Source organism: Elephantulus edwardii, unplaced genomic scaffold, assembly GCF_000299155.1.
Source record: "Elephantulus edwardii isolate Elephantulus edwardi_28Jun2011 unplaced genomic scaffold, EleEdw1.0 scaffold00137, whole genome shotgun sequence".
In the NCBI taxonomy this organism is placed as follows: domain Eukaryota; kingdom Metazoa; phylum Chordata; class Mammalia; order Macroscelidea; family Macroscelididae; genus Elephantulus; species Elephantulus edwardii.
In genome coordinates, this window is record NW_006399887.1 from 162,240 (window position 1) to 180,539 (window position 18,300).

The 18,300-nt window shown below is 39.3% G+C and overlaps 1 protein-coding gene across 1 annotated transcript in view; it reads left to right on the forward strand.

Moving 5' to 3' along the window:
* Positions 1-2,583: 2,583 nt before the first annotated feature.
* The window catches only part of LOC102856227 (sec1 family domain-containing protein 2-like), a gene marked incomplete at its 5' end in the record, with an annotated part of 374,536 nt that continues 358,819 nt past the window's right edge, over positions 2,584-18,300 (forward strand). The window contains one exon of the mRNA XM_006894175.1: positions 2,584-2,833. Within this exon, the coding sequence (XP_006894237.1) occupies positions 2,584-2,833 (250 nt within the window). The remainder of the gene's footprint in view (positions 2,834-18,300) is intronic.

The following is an 18,300-nucleotide window of genomic DNA, read 5'->3' on the forward strand; positions in this document are numbered from 1 at the left end:
GCTTGCTGGAGAACTGAGGGAAACACCATAATTGGCAGGAATTAAGAGAACTTTGTGACCCTGATCTAAGCCACAAGGCTCAAGGTCTAAAAGACTCTAAGTACATTTGAGAAGATCGCCTGAGGAATTGTATCCTGCCAGCCTGATTTGTAATCTGTTAACTTCCCTAATAAATCCCAGTACTGTGGGTATGGTAGTGTTAGATTTGTGTGGTCACTGCAATGAATTTGGGACCCAGTAGAGCAACAAGATTGGTGCTGGACTTAGTTGAAGTAGATACAAGCATATAGGGGACCATATGTGACCTTAGAGGAGTTAATTTTCTACTGTAACTGTTGTTAATGGTGACAGTTTCTCTTTGAGGAGTTAGTAATAGTCAAATATGGTCAACTACATACTGCCAACACATTATTTTACAGAAAAATATGCTGATTCTGGACAGATTATGGCTAAAACCAGAAGATATTAGAAGGATGTTTTCTTGTGTTTTATTGATTATACAAAGGAATTTGTGTAGGTGATAATAAATTATAGCTAACATTGAGAAGAATGGGAGTCTCAGAACACTTCACTGCACTCAAACAAAACCTATACACACAGGAAATAGCAATTATCTGAACAGAACAAGGGAACACTGCATGATTTAAAAGCAGGAAAGTTGTCTATCTGGGTTATATCCTTTTTTCATACCTGTTCAATCTGTATGCTGAAAAATAATTTAAAAACCTGAACTGTATGAAGAAGAATGTGGCATCAGGGATGAAGGAAGACTTAACCGACAGTTTGTGTCTGGCAAAAAGTGAAGAAGTCATGAAGTACTTGCTGAAGATTGAAGACTATAGCCTTCAGTATAGGCTGCATCTTAATAACAAAAAATCAAAAATCCCCACCACTGGACCAATAAGCAACATTATGGTGGAGAAAATGTTGAAGTTGTTAGCAATTTCATTTTACTTGAATCCACAAACAATACTGATGTTAGCAGTAGTGAAGGAGTCAAATGCTGTATTGGAGAAAGTGGCTGTCAGGGACCTATGTAAAGTGCTAATGAGGAAAGATGTCCATTTAAAGACTTGCACCTGATGCGAGCCATTGCATTTTCAATTTTTCAATTGTTTTTTATGCATGTGAATGTTGGGCAATGAATAAGAAAATAAAAGAGTACTCAATATTGCATTTGTCCAAAGAACAAACAAATATGTCTCAGAGGATGTGCTTCTAGGGCACTCCTTAGAGGTCAGGTGGATAATATCTTGTCTCCTATACTTTAGGGCAGAGGTTGGTCCTTGGAAATGATCTTATGAATGAAAATGTTGAGGATCAGAAAAAAAGAGGGAAACCCTGTACAAGATGGGTTAGCACAGTGCTGGCAACAGTGGGCTCACGCAAATCAGATGGCGATGGTGGTGCAGGATGGGGCAGCATGCAGATCACTTGTTCCTAGTGTCCTGGTGGTTTATAATCCACATTGCTTTACAAGTATATGATTTTTATTTCAAAATCTTGAGTGTCTGAACTACTCACTTGCTTATTCTTAAAATTAGTGGACTTTTAAATATTTTTTAATTTATTATTAATTTAAATGAAAATTTACAGAGACTTTGGATTTCCATTAATTCATTGTTACACTTTTCTCCCCTCCCAACCCCACCCCCCAGTATTTTTAAACAACCTCTATGATGATATGAGAGGGTTTACAACTTGAGAGGCATTTATTAATGAAATCTTTGCAAAATAAGAAATCCTCAAACCAAATTCCTTCTAGCCCCAGGAAACAAGAAAAAGACATTTATTAGAATAATAATGGATTATATTAATTGGGACAGAATTTGTACATTAGAATTTATTTAGAGACAGTCAGGTAGTAATCTTTGCTTCTGTAAATACCTAGTTTTCATTTTTGAATTTCTATACTTTATTTTGTTATGATTTTAATAAGTTTACAGAAAAGCTGGATTTTCATTTATTCACTATTGCATTTTCCTCCCTCCGTTTCCTTTCCCCCTGCCGCAGTCCACTTTGCAATGTGTGTCTTATTCCAGATTATTGTCATACATATAATGCATAACTATATATATTCCTTTTAAACAGTTCTTTCCTTCATCTGTCCCAATGCAATGCTCATTATCTATCTACTCTTTTCTCATTCTCCTCCCAAATCCCCACATGAGTCCTGAACCCAAATTTCTTTTAATACTCTCTCAAGGACAAGAAACAGATTAAAGCAGTTAGGACAGTTACTATCACAGAATTGTTCAGAAGCTATAGTTATATTAATTTATCACAGGAATTACTGACATGTTTTGGGCATGTTGCGAGGAGGGACTGGTCCTTGGAGAGGGACATCATGTTTGGCAGAGTGGAGGGGCGGCGAAGGAGAGGAAGACCTTTGATGAGATGGATCGATTCTGTGACTGGAGAGGTGGGAATAAATGTGTTTGAGATGGCTAGGTTGGCACACGATAGAAGAGCATATAGAGCTTGTACATAGGGTCACTATGAGTCGCAAGTGACTCGATGACACATAACAACAACAACAACAACATAAGAGACTATTTTTATAGTATCTTCTTTTTATTTCAGAGTATTGGGGAGTCATCAATGGCCATTATGTTAAATCAGCTGCTGCCCATGATTAAGCCTTCTAGCAAGAGAACCAATGATGACTATAATCCTGAAGAGTTGTTAATCCTCCTGATATACGTTTATTCTGTCACTGGAGAATTCACAATGGACCAAGACTTGGATGCGGCTGAAGAAAAAGTGAAGAAAGCATTGGCTCAAGTCTTTTGTGAGGAATCTGAGTTGTCACCGTTGCTGCAAAAAATCACCGGTGAGTGTTTACCAAACATACAGGACATACAGGATGAAAGATACAGAAAGTAGGTTTTAAAAATATATATGTGCTTTTGGGTAGAGGTTGTTACCATCTTCGTTGCAGTTGTTTGCAATTTTATGAGGTCCAATGAATGCTAGTTAGGAGCTGAGACCTGCCTGCATTGTAGTATTAATGTTTTGATTTGTGGTTTTGAAATCCTTTCAATTGCTTGTCATATTCCTTGAGGACAAACCTTCATTAAAGTAGAAAATACAGGACACAGTATTTTTAATGAAAAGAAAATGTAATGCATTCTATTAAAATTTTTTCTATTTGAAACAAATCCTCTTTGAGATGGTAATTTTTAAATTTAAAACAAAACCAAACCTTCACTTACAGTGTTAACTAATGTTAGAAGATTGAAAATTGTAGCTTCCAGAAGTAGTTCCTTATTTTGTCTTCTCATAGTTCATGTTATGTTTTAATTCATTTATATTATCAAATGCTATCCAAACATCCTAATACCAGACATCCTAGTAAAGTGGGCTTTGCTTATTTAGGATGAATATTTAAGTATTACAATGTACACTTTTTGTTTTCCTTTCCAGTAAGAACTGGGATATACCTTATGGAAGCATTAGGCAGTCTTATTTTATATCAAAATCAACATTGCTACTTATGTTTTGTATAAAGCTACTTTGTATTAGTATGGATTAAGTATGAGTAGCCATTTATAGGAAGTCAATTTTACATGTAAATGCCAGTATTTTATAAGTATCCCACATTTTCTGCCATTCCTGAAAATGTGGGCATGTATATGGGTGGGTATGTGTAGTTGTGTATGAACCTCTGCTCTCAGGAGAGCTCCTCAGGGAGATGATATACTTTCCTGACTTTTCATCCTGTCCCCCATTGCGCCTCCCGAGGGAGGATCCAGATTGTTGAAAAGCTGGCCTTGTAGCTGTAAACCGAAGCGCCCCGTGCATGTGTGCTTTGCTTTGTCCAACTGCTGACCCTTCTTGTGTTTGGTTATGGAAAATGAAACCCTGAAGAGATGGAAACTGAATGAAGTTTCCATAGGAATGAAATGTTTCTTTGCTTCGCATAGAGCATGTGTGCCAACTTAAAATCTACTTAAGAAACTTGTGGGATTTATTCCTATTTCATTAAAGACAGCACTATATGTGATTGCATCTGCTTGTTTGGATAAAAATGAATGTTGATCTGTAAAGGTTTAATATGGCTGACAGAGTGGTTAGAACAGTGTTTTGATTCAAAGTAAATTTGAAGTCTAGGAGCACTTAATTGGAAGTTATTCTTAAAATGTGTAACTTCAGAAACAGGCAACAAGGATGGTGTGTTTCAGCTGAAGTTGTATGGATAGCTTTTTTGTAACATTCTGATGTAACAATATTATTTCTGGAATTGAACCATGCTGTAAGAGTATTCATTTACTGCTTGATCAAGGTGTTCATTGACACAGCATTTTATTCTTTATGAGTTCTCTGTGATTACTCAGGATATTGCATTTTCTTATTTTTAAATATGATTTAACATTTAAAAACACTTTTTTGTAAGCATGCTTATGACAGGACAATGTGTAAGTCTTGAGTATGATAGCTATAAAATAAGATTTATGGAAAATTTACGATATTTAAATTTTGAGAAGCTTCTTTTCTTATGATACTAGCGAAAATTCCTGCCTAGCTTAACTTTGGTTGCACAGCTTAATCTAAATGATAAATGAAATATTTACATCCAGGATATTCATCAGTTTCTGCGAATATCAGAAAAATTTTATTTTTTTATTTTTTTTAAATTTTATTTTTAAATATAGGCTTTTACTTGGTACTATAGACACTCCTGTCAGTAAGCATATTGAAGAGTCATTTGGCAGCCAAGGAGAATATTTTATCTATATCTCAGAATAAAACGTAATAGAACTGGGATAGTGCTGGTTTAACTTTGTAGAATAGGGTGGGATATTTCAGTGTATTGTATTTGTTATGTGCTGTTGAGTCTAGTATGACTCATAGTGACCTTATGAACAACATGCTTGAACCCTGTCTTTTCTTGACCTATCCTCATCATCTCTGACATACTTGAGTCCATTGCTCCAGTTACTTTGTCAGTCCATCCCTTTAAGATCTTCCTCTCTTTACCTGACGCTCCACATGTTGAAGTATGATATCCCTTTCCAAGAAATAGCCTCTCTCTCTTGACAACCTGTTGAAAGTATGAGAAACAAAGCTTCACCTTCCCTGTCTGCAAGGAGCACTGTGGCTGCAGCCTTTCCAAATATCAGTTCATCCTTTTTACAATTTGTGGAATATTCAGTACTCCTTTCCAACCCCTCAACTCAAAGACATCAGTTTTCCTTCTGTCATCCTTATTCTTTGCTAGTTCTCAGATGCTTAGCAAGTGATTGAAAGACCTTGGCTTGAATCAGGATTACACCTTAGTCATTTAACTGGCATCATTGCTTTTCAGTATTTTCGAGAGATCCCTGATTGTGGACTTGCCCAAAACAATACATCTTCTCATCTTCTGACAGCTGATACCAGGGAATGTTGATATATCTCAGTATGTACTAGAAAAATAGACTTACAAATGTGATGAATCTGACCTGGAACAAGGTTGGCCTGGCTTTTACTGTGAGTTTACTCAAAGCATTATGCTTATGGACTTCAGTGGTTGTGAGAATTTATTTCATGCTTGTGCACATTTTGTGCTTGTGAAACTTTGATTAAAAAGGAATTATGGAAACCAAGCAATTAACTCGCTTAAGAATTTTGCTTTTTATATAATGCTGCACCTTTATCTTCTTAACTCATGATAGGATCAAGAAAGCAGTCTTTTTTTCTGTACTGAAAACTTGGCAACACACTGTTCTTTAATATGACCTTTTTAAAAATTATGCTTATGGAAGTTTTGAATCTCTAGAATGTTGGGCAAAGCTGTCTTTTCTACATACACACACAAGAAATACCACTAAAGAGGGCTAAGCCTTGAATGTGGACATGGAGAACTGTAAAAAGGAAATGAGTACGGCCTCAGTATGCCGATAAGTGTTATGCTTTCTCAGTCTTGTTAAGTTCAAAGTAAGTATCAGTTTCCATATGCATTAGTGTTTATATTGCAGTCACAAGAGAAAACAAAGGAACTCATTTGAACCGTCTTCAGAGAGTGAAATAAAAATGTTAATTCTTAAGAGCCATGAAAACTTGGAATGTCATCACACAAAGAGCTGTATCAGAACAAACATAGGACTTGGAGGCAGGAATCTTTGATTCAAGAAGTCAGGCTTTGCCATTTCCTACCACGCACAAGTGTGCATAGGCAGATCACTCAGCATGCATTTTGAATCTTGATAATAAACACTATTGCCCTATTGACCTCTCATGATTTTCCTAAAAATAAAACGAGCTAATATATGTGAACTAATTTTTGGTCTCTAACTCCAGAGGCTGGTAAGGAGCTGTACTGCCAACCCAATGAAACTCAGCTTGAATTCACCAGAAGCTCTGCAGGAGAAAGAAGGGTAGTCTCCGCCTGTGTGTGATTAACTGCCTTTGAAAACCTGCTGGAGGGACAGCTATGAGTTTGTTCCGACTCAGGATACACAAAACAAAACTGTAGATGCCATGAATATACCATGGATGGCCAAGAGGACAAGCAGGTCTGTCTCGGAGAGAGTGAAACCAAGTTTCTCCTTGGAGGTTAGGATTTTGAAGCTCTGTATTGAAACATGGCCAGGAGGGACTGGTCCTTGGAGAAGGACATCATGCTTGAAAGGGTGGAGGGACAGCACAGGAGAGGAAGAACCTGGCTGAGATGGATTGATAGAGTAACTGGGGCAATGGAGATTGGTGTTTTATAGTAGACAGCAATTAATGTAATATATTGGGATTTAAAAAAAAATATATTGTTGTTGTTATGTGCCGCCGAGTCGTTTCCGACTCATAGCGACCCTATGCACAACAGCCCTAAACCCTGCTCTATCGTGCGCCAACTGCACCGCCTCTGACACACCCATCCCGATTACCCCAGTCACCGAATCAATCCATCTCATAGAGGGTCTTCCCCTCCCGCGCTGTCCCTCCACCCCCCCAAGCATGATGTCCCTCTCCAAGGACCCGTCCCTCCTGGAAACATGTCCAAAGTATGTCAGACGAAGCCCCAGAATCCTTGCCTCCAAGGAGTAGCTTGGTTTAATCCTCTCCAAGATGAATCTGTTTGTTTTCCTGGCAGTCCATTCAGTACCCTTCTCCAGCACCACAGCTCAAAAGCATCCACTCTCCTTCTGTCCTCCCTAGTCATTGTCCAACTCTCTGATGCATAACAAGTGATTGCAAAGACCATGGCCTGTATCAGGCGCACCTTAGTCTCCAGAGAGACACTGTTGCTCCTGAGTACCTTTGAGAGGTCCCTAACAGCAGACTTTCCCATCGCGATACGCTTTTTGATTTCCTGACTGCTGGTACCAAGAGTGTTGACTGTGGAGCCGAGCAAACTGAAGCTGTGAACACTCTCAATCTCTTCGTCATCCATCCTGATGCTGCTAATTGGTCCAGTGGCGAGAATCTTTGTCTTCTTGACATTGAGCCTCAGTCCATACTGAAGGCTGCAGTCCTTGACCCTTCGCAGCAAGTGCATGAGGTCCTCCTCAGTTTCAGCAAGCAGGGTTGTGTCATCTGCATAACGCAGATTGTTAATAGATCTTCCACCAATCCTGATGCCACAATTCTCCTCATAGAGCCCAGCCTCTCAGATAATCTGCTCTGCATACATGTTGAAAAGGTATGGAGACAGGATGCATCCCTGGCGTACACTCTTCCCAATTTTGAACCATGCAGTGTTACCCTGCTCTGTTCTGACTACTGCCTCTTGGTCCAAGTATAGGTTTCGCATTAGCACAATTAAATGTTCTGGGATTCCCATAACAGGCTGTGGCTGACTCTGAGAAGAATGGGAATCCCAGAACATTTAATTGTGCTAATGCGAACAAAGAAATATATATACAATGTGAAAATACAATGATAAATTATATTTGGCCTCAATAAAAGGGACAAAGAGAGTGGTGAAGACTATGTAAAAGTAGAAATTCTTACATTGTCATGGAACATGTGTATAGTGTTGCCAGTTTCTCAAGAAACAGACAATCTAGATTTTTGTTTAGAATTTGATGTTGCCGCAGTTAGTGTCCATGGAAGCAGCAGTCAATAAATCAATGAATATATTATTGCTTTCAGCAAATTGTCCTGCCAAAGATTTGTTTAAAAAAGCTAAAAGAGCAAAGAGGTTACTTTGAAGACTAATGTGTCTCTGATCCAACCCATGTTATTTTCAGCCACCGTTTAAGAGTTGTGAGAGCTGGATAGTGAATAATAAATAAAGGAAGAATTAATGTCTTTGAATTAGGACATTGGTGAAGAATATTAAATATTCCATGGACTATCATAAGAACAAACAAATATGTCTTGGTTCACAGAGGAAGATATTTAAATGGTCAACAGACATATTAAGAAAGGCTCCAAATCACTGGCAATAAGAGAGATCCAAATCAAAACAGCTATGAGATACCATCTTACTCCAGTAGCAATGACAAAGTTTAAGAAGACAGCAAGTAATAGATGTTGAAAAGGATGTGATGAGATAGGAACTCTTTTGCATTGTTGGTGGGATTATACAATGGCACAACCACTCCGGAAGGTACTTCCTCAAAAAGATGAACATAGAAATTCCACATGACTCAGCTATTCCATTGCTTGGAATATACCCCAAGAAAATGAGAACTGAGGCTCAAATGGAAACCTGTACACCATTGTTCATAGCAGCATTATTCAGCATCGCAAGAACATGTAAACAGCCCAGATGTTCAACCACAAATGAATGGATTGAGAAGTTGTGGTACATTCATACAAAGGAATACTACGCAGAATTGCAGAAGCAATCATTTTGCAAATTACTACCTGACTTGAGAGGGACTGGAGAGCATTATGCTGCGTGAACTACCTCAGTCCCACAAGGACAAATACTGTATAAAACCATTATTGTAGAATGAATATGAAGATCCAAGGCGGGTGAAGAATAGAAGGGTGCGAATGGGGGGGGGGTGTAGAGTGTTAATCATAGGGTTGCACAATTTGATGGGTGTGTGGGGTGAAAGAAATGGGAGGGTCTTTTGTGAAAAACAATGTATTCAAACTTTGTAAATAAATCAGAGTAAGATTAAAAAAATAGTACAGCCAGACCCATCTTAGAAGGGAGAATGGGAAGACTTTGTCTCACGTGTTTCGGACCAGTACCAGTCCCTGGCAAAGAATATGATTTGTAGGATAAAGAGTTAACAAAAGGAGGAAACCCCTCAGGTAAATGACATTGACATAGTGGCTACATCAAGAGCTAAAATCATGAGTTAGAACACACTACATAGAACTTGTGAAGAAATGGGCACATTTAATAAAATACTTAGCAGAGACAGAATTCATTCTGAGGGCTTCTGTTTTGCAATGTTTATAGTAGAGTCCTTGGCTCAAATATTGATTACAGATGAATCTTTAACTGAAGAAATCACTAGGAAGCTGACAAATCTCCACCTTGATTAAGTGATGGACTACATTTTCATCAGAATGCAAAAGAAGGATCTTTTCAAATTTCCTTTAACAGAAAACGAAACAAACTAATTCAAAACACGTTTATTTATAGTTCAACCTAGCATTAAGTTACCAGTAAGGTAGCATGAATTGTCCTTCTGAATAGGTAAGTTCTAAGATACCATCTTAGTGAAAATAAATTTTCCACTGAATTCTATGTTTTGGTTTGAAAATGCTGAGAGGCAACTTTGGATTTAATATTAGGATAGAATCTCAGGAAAATCATACCAGCCAGAAATTGTAACTCACCCAAGGAGAAGAATTTCTCCGTATGGGAACTGACATCAGGACACATGACTTAGTTGTTGTTGTTATGTGCCATCGAGTTGCCTGCAACTCATAGTGACCTTATTTACATTAGTTCTGAACCCTGCCCTGTCCTGAGCCAATCATCATCTCCAACAGACCTAATCCCATTTCTTCAGTCACTGAGTCAATCCATTCTATCTTGGGACTTGCTGTCCTATGCCGCCCCTCCACCCTTCATGGCATCCTTTTCCCAGGACTGGTCCCTCCTGGCCATGTCTCCAAAGTACGTGAAACGGAGCTTCAAACTCCTTGCCTCCAGGGAGCAACTTGGTTTCACTCTATCTAGGACAGACCTGTTTATTCTCTTGATGATCCACAGAATGTTCAACACTCTTCTTCAGCACCACAACTCAAAGGCATTGATTCTTCTTCTCTCGTTACTAGTAAATGTATCAATGTAAAGCATAAGCTTTATCGAAGGGATGGAGAGCTTTAATATATTTTCAAGTTCTGTGACTCACTCATCGCTCATTAGTTGAGTTGGAACTGACCCAGAGCTGATTATCCATTGGGCTTCTGAGGCTGCTAATTGCTCAGGAGGAAGTTGTTCATCTTTGTCCCAAGGAACCACTGGTAGATTTGAACCTCTAGAGAGCTATAACCTTTGGTGTAGCAGTGCAACTGCATGTTGACTAAGCCACCAATATGGTATTTTTCTTCTCTAACTAGGCAAGGGAACACTGCATGGTTCAAAATTGGGAAGGGCGTATGCCAGGGATGCATCCTATCTCCATACCTTTTCAACCTTTATGCAGAACAGATTATCCGGGAGGCTGGGCTCTATGAGGAGAAATGTGGGGTCAAGATTGGTGGACAATGTATCAACAATCTGCATTATGCGGATGACACAACCCTGCTTGCTGAAACTGAAGAGGACCTGAAGCGCCTGCTGCAGAGTGTTAAGGACTGCAGCCTACAATATGGATTGAGGCTCAATGTCAAGAAGACAAAGATTCTCACCACTGGACCAATTGGCAGCATCAGGATGGATGGTGAAGAGATTGAGATTGTACACAGCTTTAGTTTGCTTGGCTCCATAGTCAACAGTCTTGGCAACATCAGCCAGGAAATGTAAAAGGTGCATTGCCATGGGAAAGTCTGCTGTTAGGGACCTCTCCAAAGTACTGAAGAGCAATGGTGTCTCTCTGGAGACTAAGGTGCATCTGATACAGGCCATGGTCTTCACAATCAATTGTTCTGCATCAGAGAGTTGGACAATGACCAAAGAGGATAGAAGGAGAATTAATGCCTTTGAGCTGTGGTGCTGGAGAAGAGTATTGAGAATACCATGGACTGCTAGGAAAACAAACAGATTTGTCCTGGAAAGGGTTAAACTGGGTGGCTCCTTGGAGGCAAGGATTCTGAGGCTCCGTCTAACATACTTTGGACATGTTGTGAGGAGAAACCGGTCCTTGGAGAGGGACATCATGCTTGGGAGGGTGGAGGGACGGCGCAGGAGAGGAAGGCCCTCTATGAGGTGGATTGATTCAGTGACTGGGATAATTGGGATGGGAGTGTCGGAGACAGTGCGATTGGCACAGGACAGAGTGGAGTTTAGGGCTGTGAGTCGCAGGCAACTCGATGGCACATAACAACAACAACAGCAACTGGGCTGTGGATGTATTTTGTTTGCTTTAGAATACCCACATCTCTGGCATAAAATAATAACACAGAAGTTGCTATAACTCTGCCTGTAGTTATGAGGAAAAATGACACATTTATTTGCACAAAGTGTGTAAATTATCTTCTTGTTTAGATGTCATAGATTGAATTGCATCGCCCCAAAATATATGTCAGTATGGCCAGACCATGGTTTAGCAGCCATGTAATGATATGTATTTTGGCAGGTACAAAATGATGTAATCATCCGTGATGTGACCATCCAGTCAGCTGGAAGGGAATTAGTGTGGCATAGCATACTCTAGAGTTCTGATGGCCTAATGGCAAGAAATTGTGCTGCAATTCCTAAGGAATGTGTTTTAAGGCCATCAGCTGCTCCTCTTGTGTGATTACTACCTCTGTAAACCTGCCAGATGGTCAGCTATGGGTCATACTCTACAGTCCTCAACACTCAGATCTTAGCCCTAATCTGAGTTAAGCAGAGTTTCCCTCTAGTGTGGCCTTGATCACCTTTTATCTATCATGAAATTTAAGGAATAAGAAGTGATCAGAGATAGAGAAACCTTATTACAGCCAAGAAAGAAGACTTGGGAGTAGAGTATGCCCTTTGGAACCAGAGTCCCTGTGCTGAGAATCTCTCTAGACCCAAGGAAAGACTGGTGCTGAGACACACAGAAACCTTCAGGGGACTCCAGGCCCATAGATGCTGAATGGAACCAAGGGCCTTCACCCGTTTATCGCAGAGAGAGAAAGTTGTTCTCCGGAACTGGCTGATGGTCTGGTAGTAAGAATCTGTGCTGCAATCTGGAAGGCGTATGGTTTAAATCCCCCAGCTGCATCATGGGAGAATGATGGACTATCTCCTCTTGTGAGATTAATCATCTGAAAACCCACTAGAGAGTCAGCTATGGTCAGTTCTGATTTGATGGTACACACAACAACATGGCCTAAGGAATAATTGTGCTGTCAACCCCAAGGTAAATAACTGCTCCTTGAACAAAAGTTGGGCAATCTCTTTCCATGCAGTATGCAGCCACTGAAAATCTACTGGAGGCTCAACTCAGAGTTGATTCTGACTTGATGGCACATAACAACATAACAACAAAATTGTGAGACATTAGATTTCTGTTTGTTAAAACCATTTACTGGGTTGTGTATCTGTTATGCTATTGTTGTTGCATACCACTGAGTCAGAATTGACCCTCAGGTGACCCTCCAGTGGGTTTTCAGAGGCAGTTAATCACATGGGAGGAAATTGCCTGTCCTTGCCCCTGGGAGCAGCTTGTGGCCTTGAACTGCGTGCCTTGGGGATTGCAGCACAGCTTCTTGCCACTAGGCCACCAGAGCTCCTGTGGTAATTATGTTGTTTGTTGCTCTTGATTACCATCAAGTCAAGGAAGACTCATAGCTGTAGCAACCCTATGAACAAAAGGCCTGAAGCCTTTCATTAACTATTGTCAAAGATAGTCATAGTTCATGTTTTCTTAAAAATCATCTTTAACATTTTCAAATGACTTGATTTTCTTTTTAAAGTTTCCTCTTCTCTATTCCTTCTTTTCCATTTGCCCTCTGTATGATCAGCTACCTTAGGAAAAGCTAAGGAGAGGTCCATGTCAGTTTGGAGTGCAGTTTCATGAAGGACTCTAGAAAGTCTCATGACTTTCATCTGGGATTTTCTTGCATTCCCTAACAGCTAGCTGAAATCTAGCTGAGACTTTCCTTATCAAATGAGGATGAAAAGTTTTCAATGTTTTTTCACTGATTTGAAGAAGAGGGCTCATATGACTTTCCATTCTGTTTCCCAGTGGGAAGATGGATGCACTCTTCTCTGTAGTAAAACAAAGTCAAATTCTAGCACTAGTTTAAAATATATGTGTTTCAATGGTTTATTTAAATTCTAACTTTCCACTTTTGGAAAGCCCAGGTGGACACAGACTGCATGGTATTTGTGACTGCCGCTTCATTATCAAGGCATCCATCTCCTTTAACACAAGGCAAAAAGACATTTCGTTTATTATATTTGTAGAGGTATATTTTTCAAAGAAAGCATTTTTCATATTTGACCTTGCACTTTTCCTCACCCACATGCAAAGTTGGTCTTCTTGTTGAAATAGAATGTACTTCTTGAAAAAGAAAGATGAAGCACTAATAAGAACTTGGTCTCTCTGCTTTCCTTGCCTGCTACCTCTCCATTCCTTTCACCTCATAGCTCCCCCATGGTGTTCCATCATGTTTCAGAGTACACATTTTGGCAGATTTCTGCTCCTAAAGGAACGTTTTCCAGTTTTGTTGTTGTTCTGTGCTATTAAGTTGCATCCAACTAATAGTCACCCTTTATATAGTAACTTTGAACCCTGCCCCATCCTGAACCAATCTAATTGACATCACCTCACCTATCCCCATTACTCTGTGTCAATCCATATCATCTGAAGTCTTCCTCTCCTGTGCTTTCCCTCCACCCTTTCAAGCATGGTGTCCTTCTATAAGAACTGGTCCTTCCTGGCCACATGCTCATAGTATGTGAGATAGAACTTCAAAATCCTTGCCTCCAAGGAGGAGCTTGGCTTCACTATCTCCAAGATAGACTTGTTTGTTCTCTTGGTGATCCATGGCATGCTCAATATTCTTTTCCAGCACCACAACTCAAAGGCATCAATTCTTTTTCTGTCATCCTTAGTCATTGTCCAGTTCTCTAATGCATAGTAAGGAATTGCAAAGACCATGGCCTGTATCAGGTATGCCTTAGTCCATAGACTGACATCATTACTCTTCAGCACTTTGGAGAGGCTCCTGACTACAGACTTCACCAATGCAACTTGTCTTTTGGTTTCCTGAATCCTGGTGCAAAGAGTATTGATTGTAGAGTTGAGCAATTGTAATTATTAACAATCTCAACCTCTTCTCTGTCTATCATGGTCCTGCCAGTTGGCCCAGTGATGAGAATCTTTGTCTTCTTGATGTTGAGCTTCAATCCATATTGAAGACTCCAGTCCTTGACCTTCTGTGGCAAATACTTCCGATCCTCCTCAGTTTTGGCAAGCGAGATTGTGTCATGTGCATATAACAGGTTGTTGATGGTTCTTCCTCCAATCCTGATGCCAAATTCCTCCATTTTCCATATTTCAGGAAGCTTTTCTCTTGAGGAATGGTCTCTCAAACCTTGAGCATCTGTCTGGGCTCGACAGTGATGAGAGTACTGCTGTGCAGTGGAAAATGTGATTGGGAAAAAAAGTCCATCACCAGCCCCTTCATGTTGTTCACCCTTGAATGAAAGCTTTGGCTCATTTCTGTAGGTGAGAGCAGACACAGCTCTAACTGTGAAGAACGTGTCCACTCAGCTAAAAGACAGCTTCAGGACATGGGGGTGAGGGAACTTCATTTTAGGAGGGTTTCTGCTCCCTGCCTTGCTTTTATTTTCATGGATTCTCAGTTAATGTAACACGCTGATACGAGATTTTTTTGGTTAAGGCATGACTACACCTTCATCTATAGTGTTTCAGAGTCCTGCCAAAACAAAAACAAGAAAGCCATCCTTAAAGAATGTTGTTTTTCATTATGCTTTGTAACACTGTTAGATATAATAGAGTCTATTTTTCCTCTTGAGTTCCAAGATTTCTGCTAGAAACGCTGATGAAGAACATATGTCTGCCTCAAATCACTCCCAGGAGAAATGTTGGAACTGTTACATTCAGTTTTATTGTCCAAGATATTAAAATAGTTAACCACAGCACATATTACCAGACAGCTATATCAAATGAAGTTGAAAATGTTTTGTTAAGAGGCTGTTGTAGAAAAGCACTCGGAGATTCCTACTAAAGCATTAGTTGGTTAAGTAAGAAGGGATCACTACAGATTACTTTCTAACAGACTTAGTTTTCCAGTGCCACATAATAAAAAAATGACCACATAGAGGCTACATATAAATGTCACCTCAAGAATTACTGATGAAAAACAGGTAATTGCTATTTGTATTTCATCTTTTGTGAATTATCTTTTCCTGTTTTTCTGTTGAATTACTCATTGTATTTCTAATAATTCAAACTCAATGCTGCCAAGTCCAAATCGACTCAAATCTGACACTTCAGTGGAATTCAGAGGCATCCAGCGGGGTCAGTAGCCCATCTTTCTCCTAAGGAGTGTTTCCTGGAGCTCGTGGATTATCAACAGTACTCATATCTTTTTGCTAATGTTAAATAGCTTTTTTTGGTGCCATGCGGAGATTTTTTTTTTAATGTAAAAATTATTTTCCCACCTTCTTAATACATTTGCTTGGAAAAGCACAAAGTAACTCAATTTAATGGAAAACCAAACCCCACAACCTTAAATATCAGTTCATTTCCATTCACAGTTAACTTCTTATCTCCTCCAACTATAGAAAGAGCTTTGCCCTTTGTCACAACCTTTGCCCTTTCCCTGCCTTGGTAGCCCTATATATAGAAAAATCCAATTTTTCGCCATGAATTTTATCTTTCAACTATTTTGTTCTCTAGCATTTTTGCTCATATTTTTATTACTCTAATGGTACCTTCTTCAAGATATTATCTAGCAAGCCCCTTATCTAAAAAATTCAGATTTTTGTAGCCAGCTTTTAAAACGTGAAATAGATTATAATACCTAACTTTATTAGGTATTAGGTATTTTAATAGCAAGAGACAGAGAACGAATTCAAACTCACTTATGGTGAAAAAAGAAATACAAAAAGGTGAAGAAATCTAATCTGTTGGTTCACGTCATAGGAAGCACAGAGAGCTCGCTGTAGAAGCTTCAGCAATGTGCTATGGGCTTTCTGCATCTTCTAGCTCTTCTTTCCTCTAGCCTCAATGTTTTCTATCATGTAGTTACCTCTGTGTAATGGGAAAATTAGCTCATGTCTCTCTCAAATCACCCCTGATTATGTCATTCCACGATAGCAACCTATGGGGAGTAGAGAGGAGTTTTTTTTTTCTTCTAGGGGTTGTGGATCAGTCCAGAAAAGGAGTCTAACTCTCCCTGCTGCATTATTTTATGTATGTATGTATTTATTTATAAATTCTTTGTTTATTTTGGCAGAAGGAGAAAATGCCTTTTGGTCAAGTTCAAAGTTATGAGGTTGTAACCTTGTGCATGGGAGAGAGGGCCAGAGATTTGAAGGAATGGACCCTGGATCAGTAGTCTGCTTGATAGTGTTGTATCAACACTAAGTTATAATATCATTACTTAGGATAAGAGATATATCATTAAAAAGATTGCGGGGGTGTAGGTAATTGTATAGCAATGAATGAATGTTAAGAAAAGTGAAGTGGGGAGGGGGAAGGGAGGGCAAGGAGCTAAAATGGGTAACAATGAATGAATGAAAATCTAACTTCTCTGTAAATGTTCATTAAAATCACAATTAAAATAATAATAGAAAAGGAATAAGGGTAGAGTGAGTCCTCAAAAGAAAGCAGGCAGTTGTTCTGACTGTTGAATCAGTACAACTCATGGCAATCCCGTACATGCCAAATAGAGCTCCATGTTGTTACGTGCTGTTGAGTTGACTACAACTCATTAGTGACCCTTTGAAAAACAACTCTTAAGCTTGTTCTATCCTGAGCCCCCATCTCTGACTTACCTGACCTCATTGAGCCAATCTGTCTCACTGAGGGACTCTTAAAGCTTTTGGAAACATCGCCAGATCTGTCTCTGAGGTGCCACAGGATGGTTTTGGGCCACCCATATTTGAGCTCAGGGTCGAGCGTCTTAATGTACCATGCAGGCACTCTGAATGAAAGCTATTAACAACAAAAATTAGGTGTGTTCCACTCTAAGACCATTGGCTAAGAAATCAGTCTTATATCATTATGTTGAAGAATGTAACAGCTATCTTGTCTTCTCTGTTTTGAATTATATAAATTTACTTGTATATAGATGATGTCATTGAATAATTACTTCAAAATTAGGTGTGTGTACACCTGACAGTATTATTTATTTTTGCAGAAGGATAAAATACCCTTTGGCCAAGTTGAAAGTCAGGGAGCTCTGGTAGCCTACTACCAGAAATTGGTAAGAAGCTGTGCTGCAATCCTGAAGGCACACGGTTCGAATCCACCAGCTGCTCTGTGAGAGAAGGATGGACTATCTCCTTCCATGAGATTAACTGCCTCTTAAAACCCACTGGACGGTCCATTAGGGTTCAGTTCCCCCTTGATGGTAAACAACAACAAGAACAACAACATACCTGAAAGTAATTGCTTAGAATGTCTTCTCTCCAGTGTCTTAGAAAAGTGCCTACTAAACTGTAAGTAGAGCAACTCTTAGAGCTAACGTTCCTTTCACCATTGGTGGACCCTCAGCAGTCAGGTCACAGTAACTGTACCCTGCAGCCACAGTTTACATGGCACTGTAAATATGCAGAGTTCTTGAAATAGTAGTTTTAGAGGTGCAGGGACTGTCACTGAAGCGAAATACAAAGTTTTGTTTATGTTTATGTGTTCCTTCAAATATTTACAGATTTTCTTCTGCTTACATAAGCCATCTTGCTCTTTATAAAATACTTGGGTTTTTCCACTAATTGAAAAACATGACTGAAAGAATAATCTCTTATAAGAGCAGTACCCAGAGAAAATGTAGTATTTTTATGTGATTGATGTAAAATTATTGCTCAGCAGAAAGTCTGAGTCTACAGAAACTTCTCGGTTTATGTATCAGATAGAATTTGGGCTTTGTATTTTGCAGTTAATCTATGAAGGTCAGACCAAAATAACCAAATCATTGCACGGAGTTAACTCTGACTTATACTGACCCAGCAGTACAGTAGAAACACCTCGTATGGTTTTTTCCAAAGCTGCTGTGAATCTACAGAAGAGACTACCACATCTTTCTCTTGTGGAGCAGCTGGTGGACTTGAATAGCTGACCCTTGGGTGTTGTTGTTGTTGTT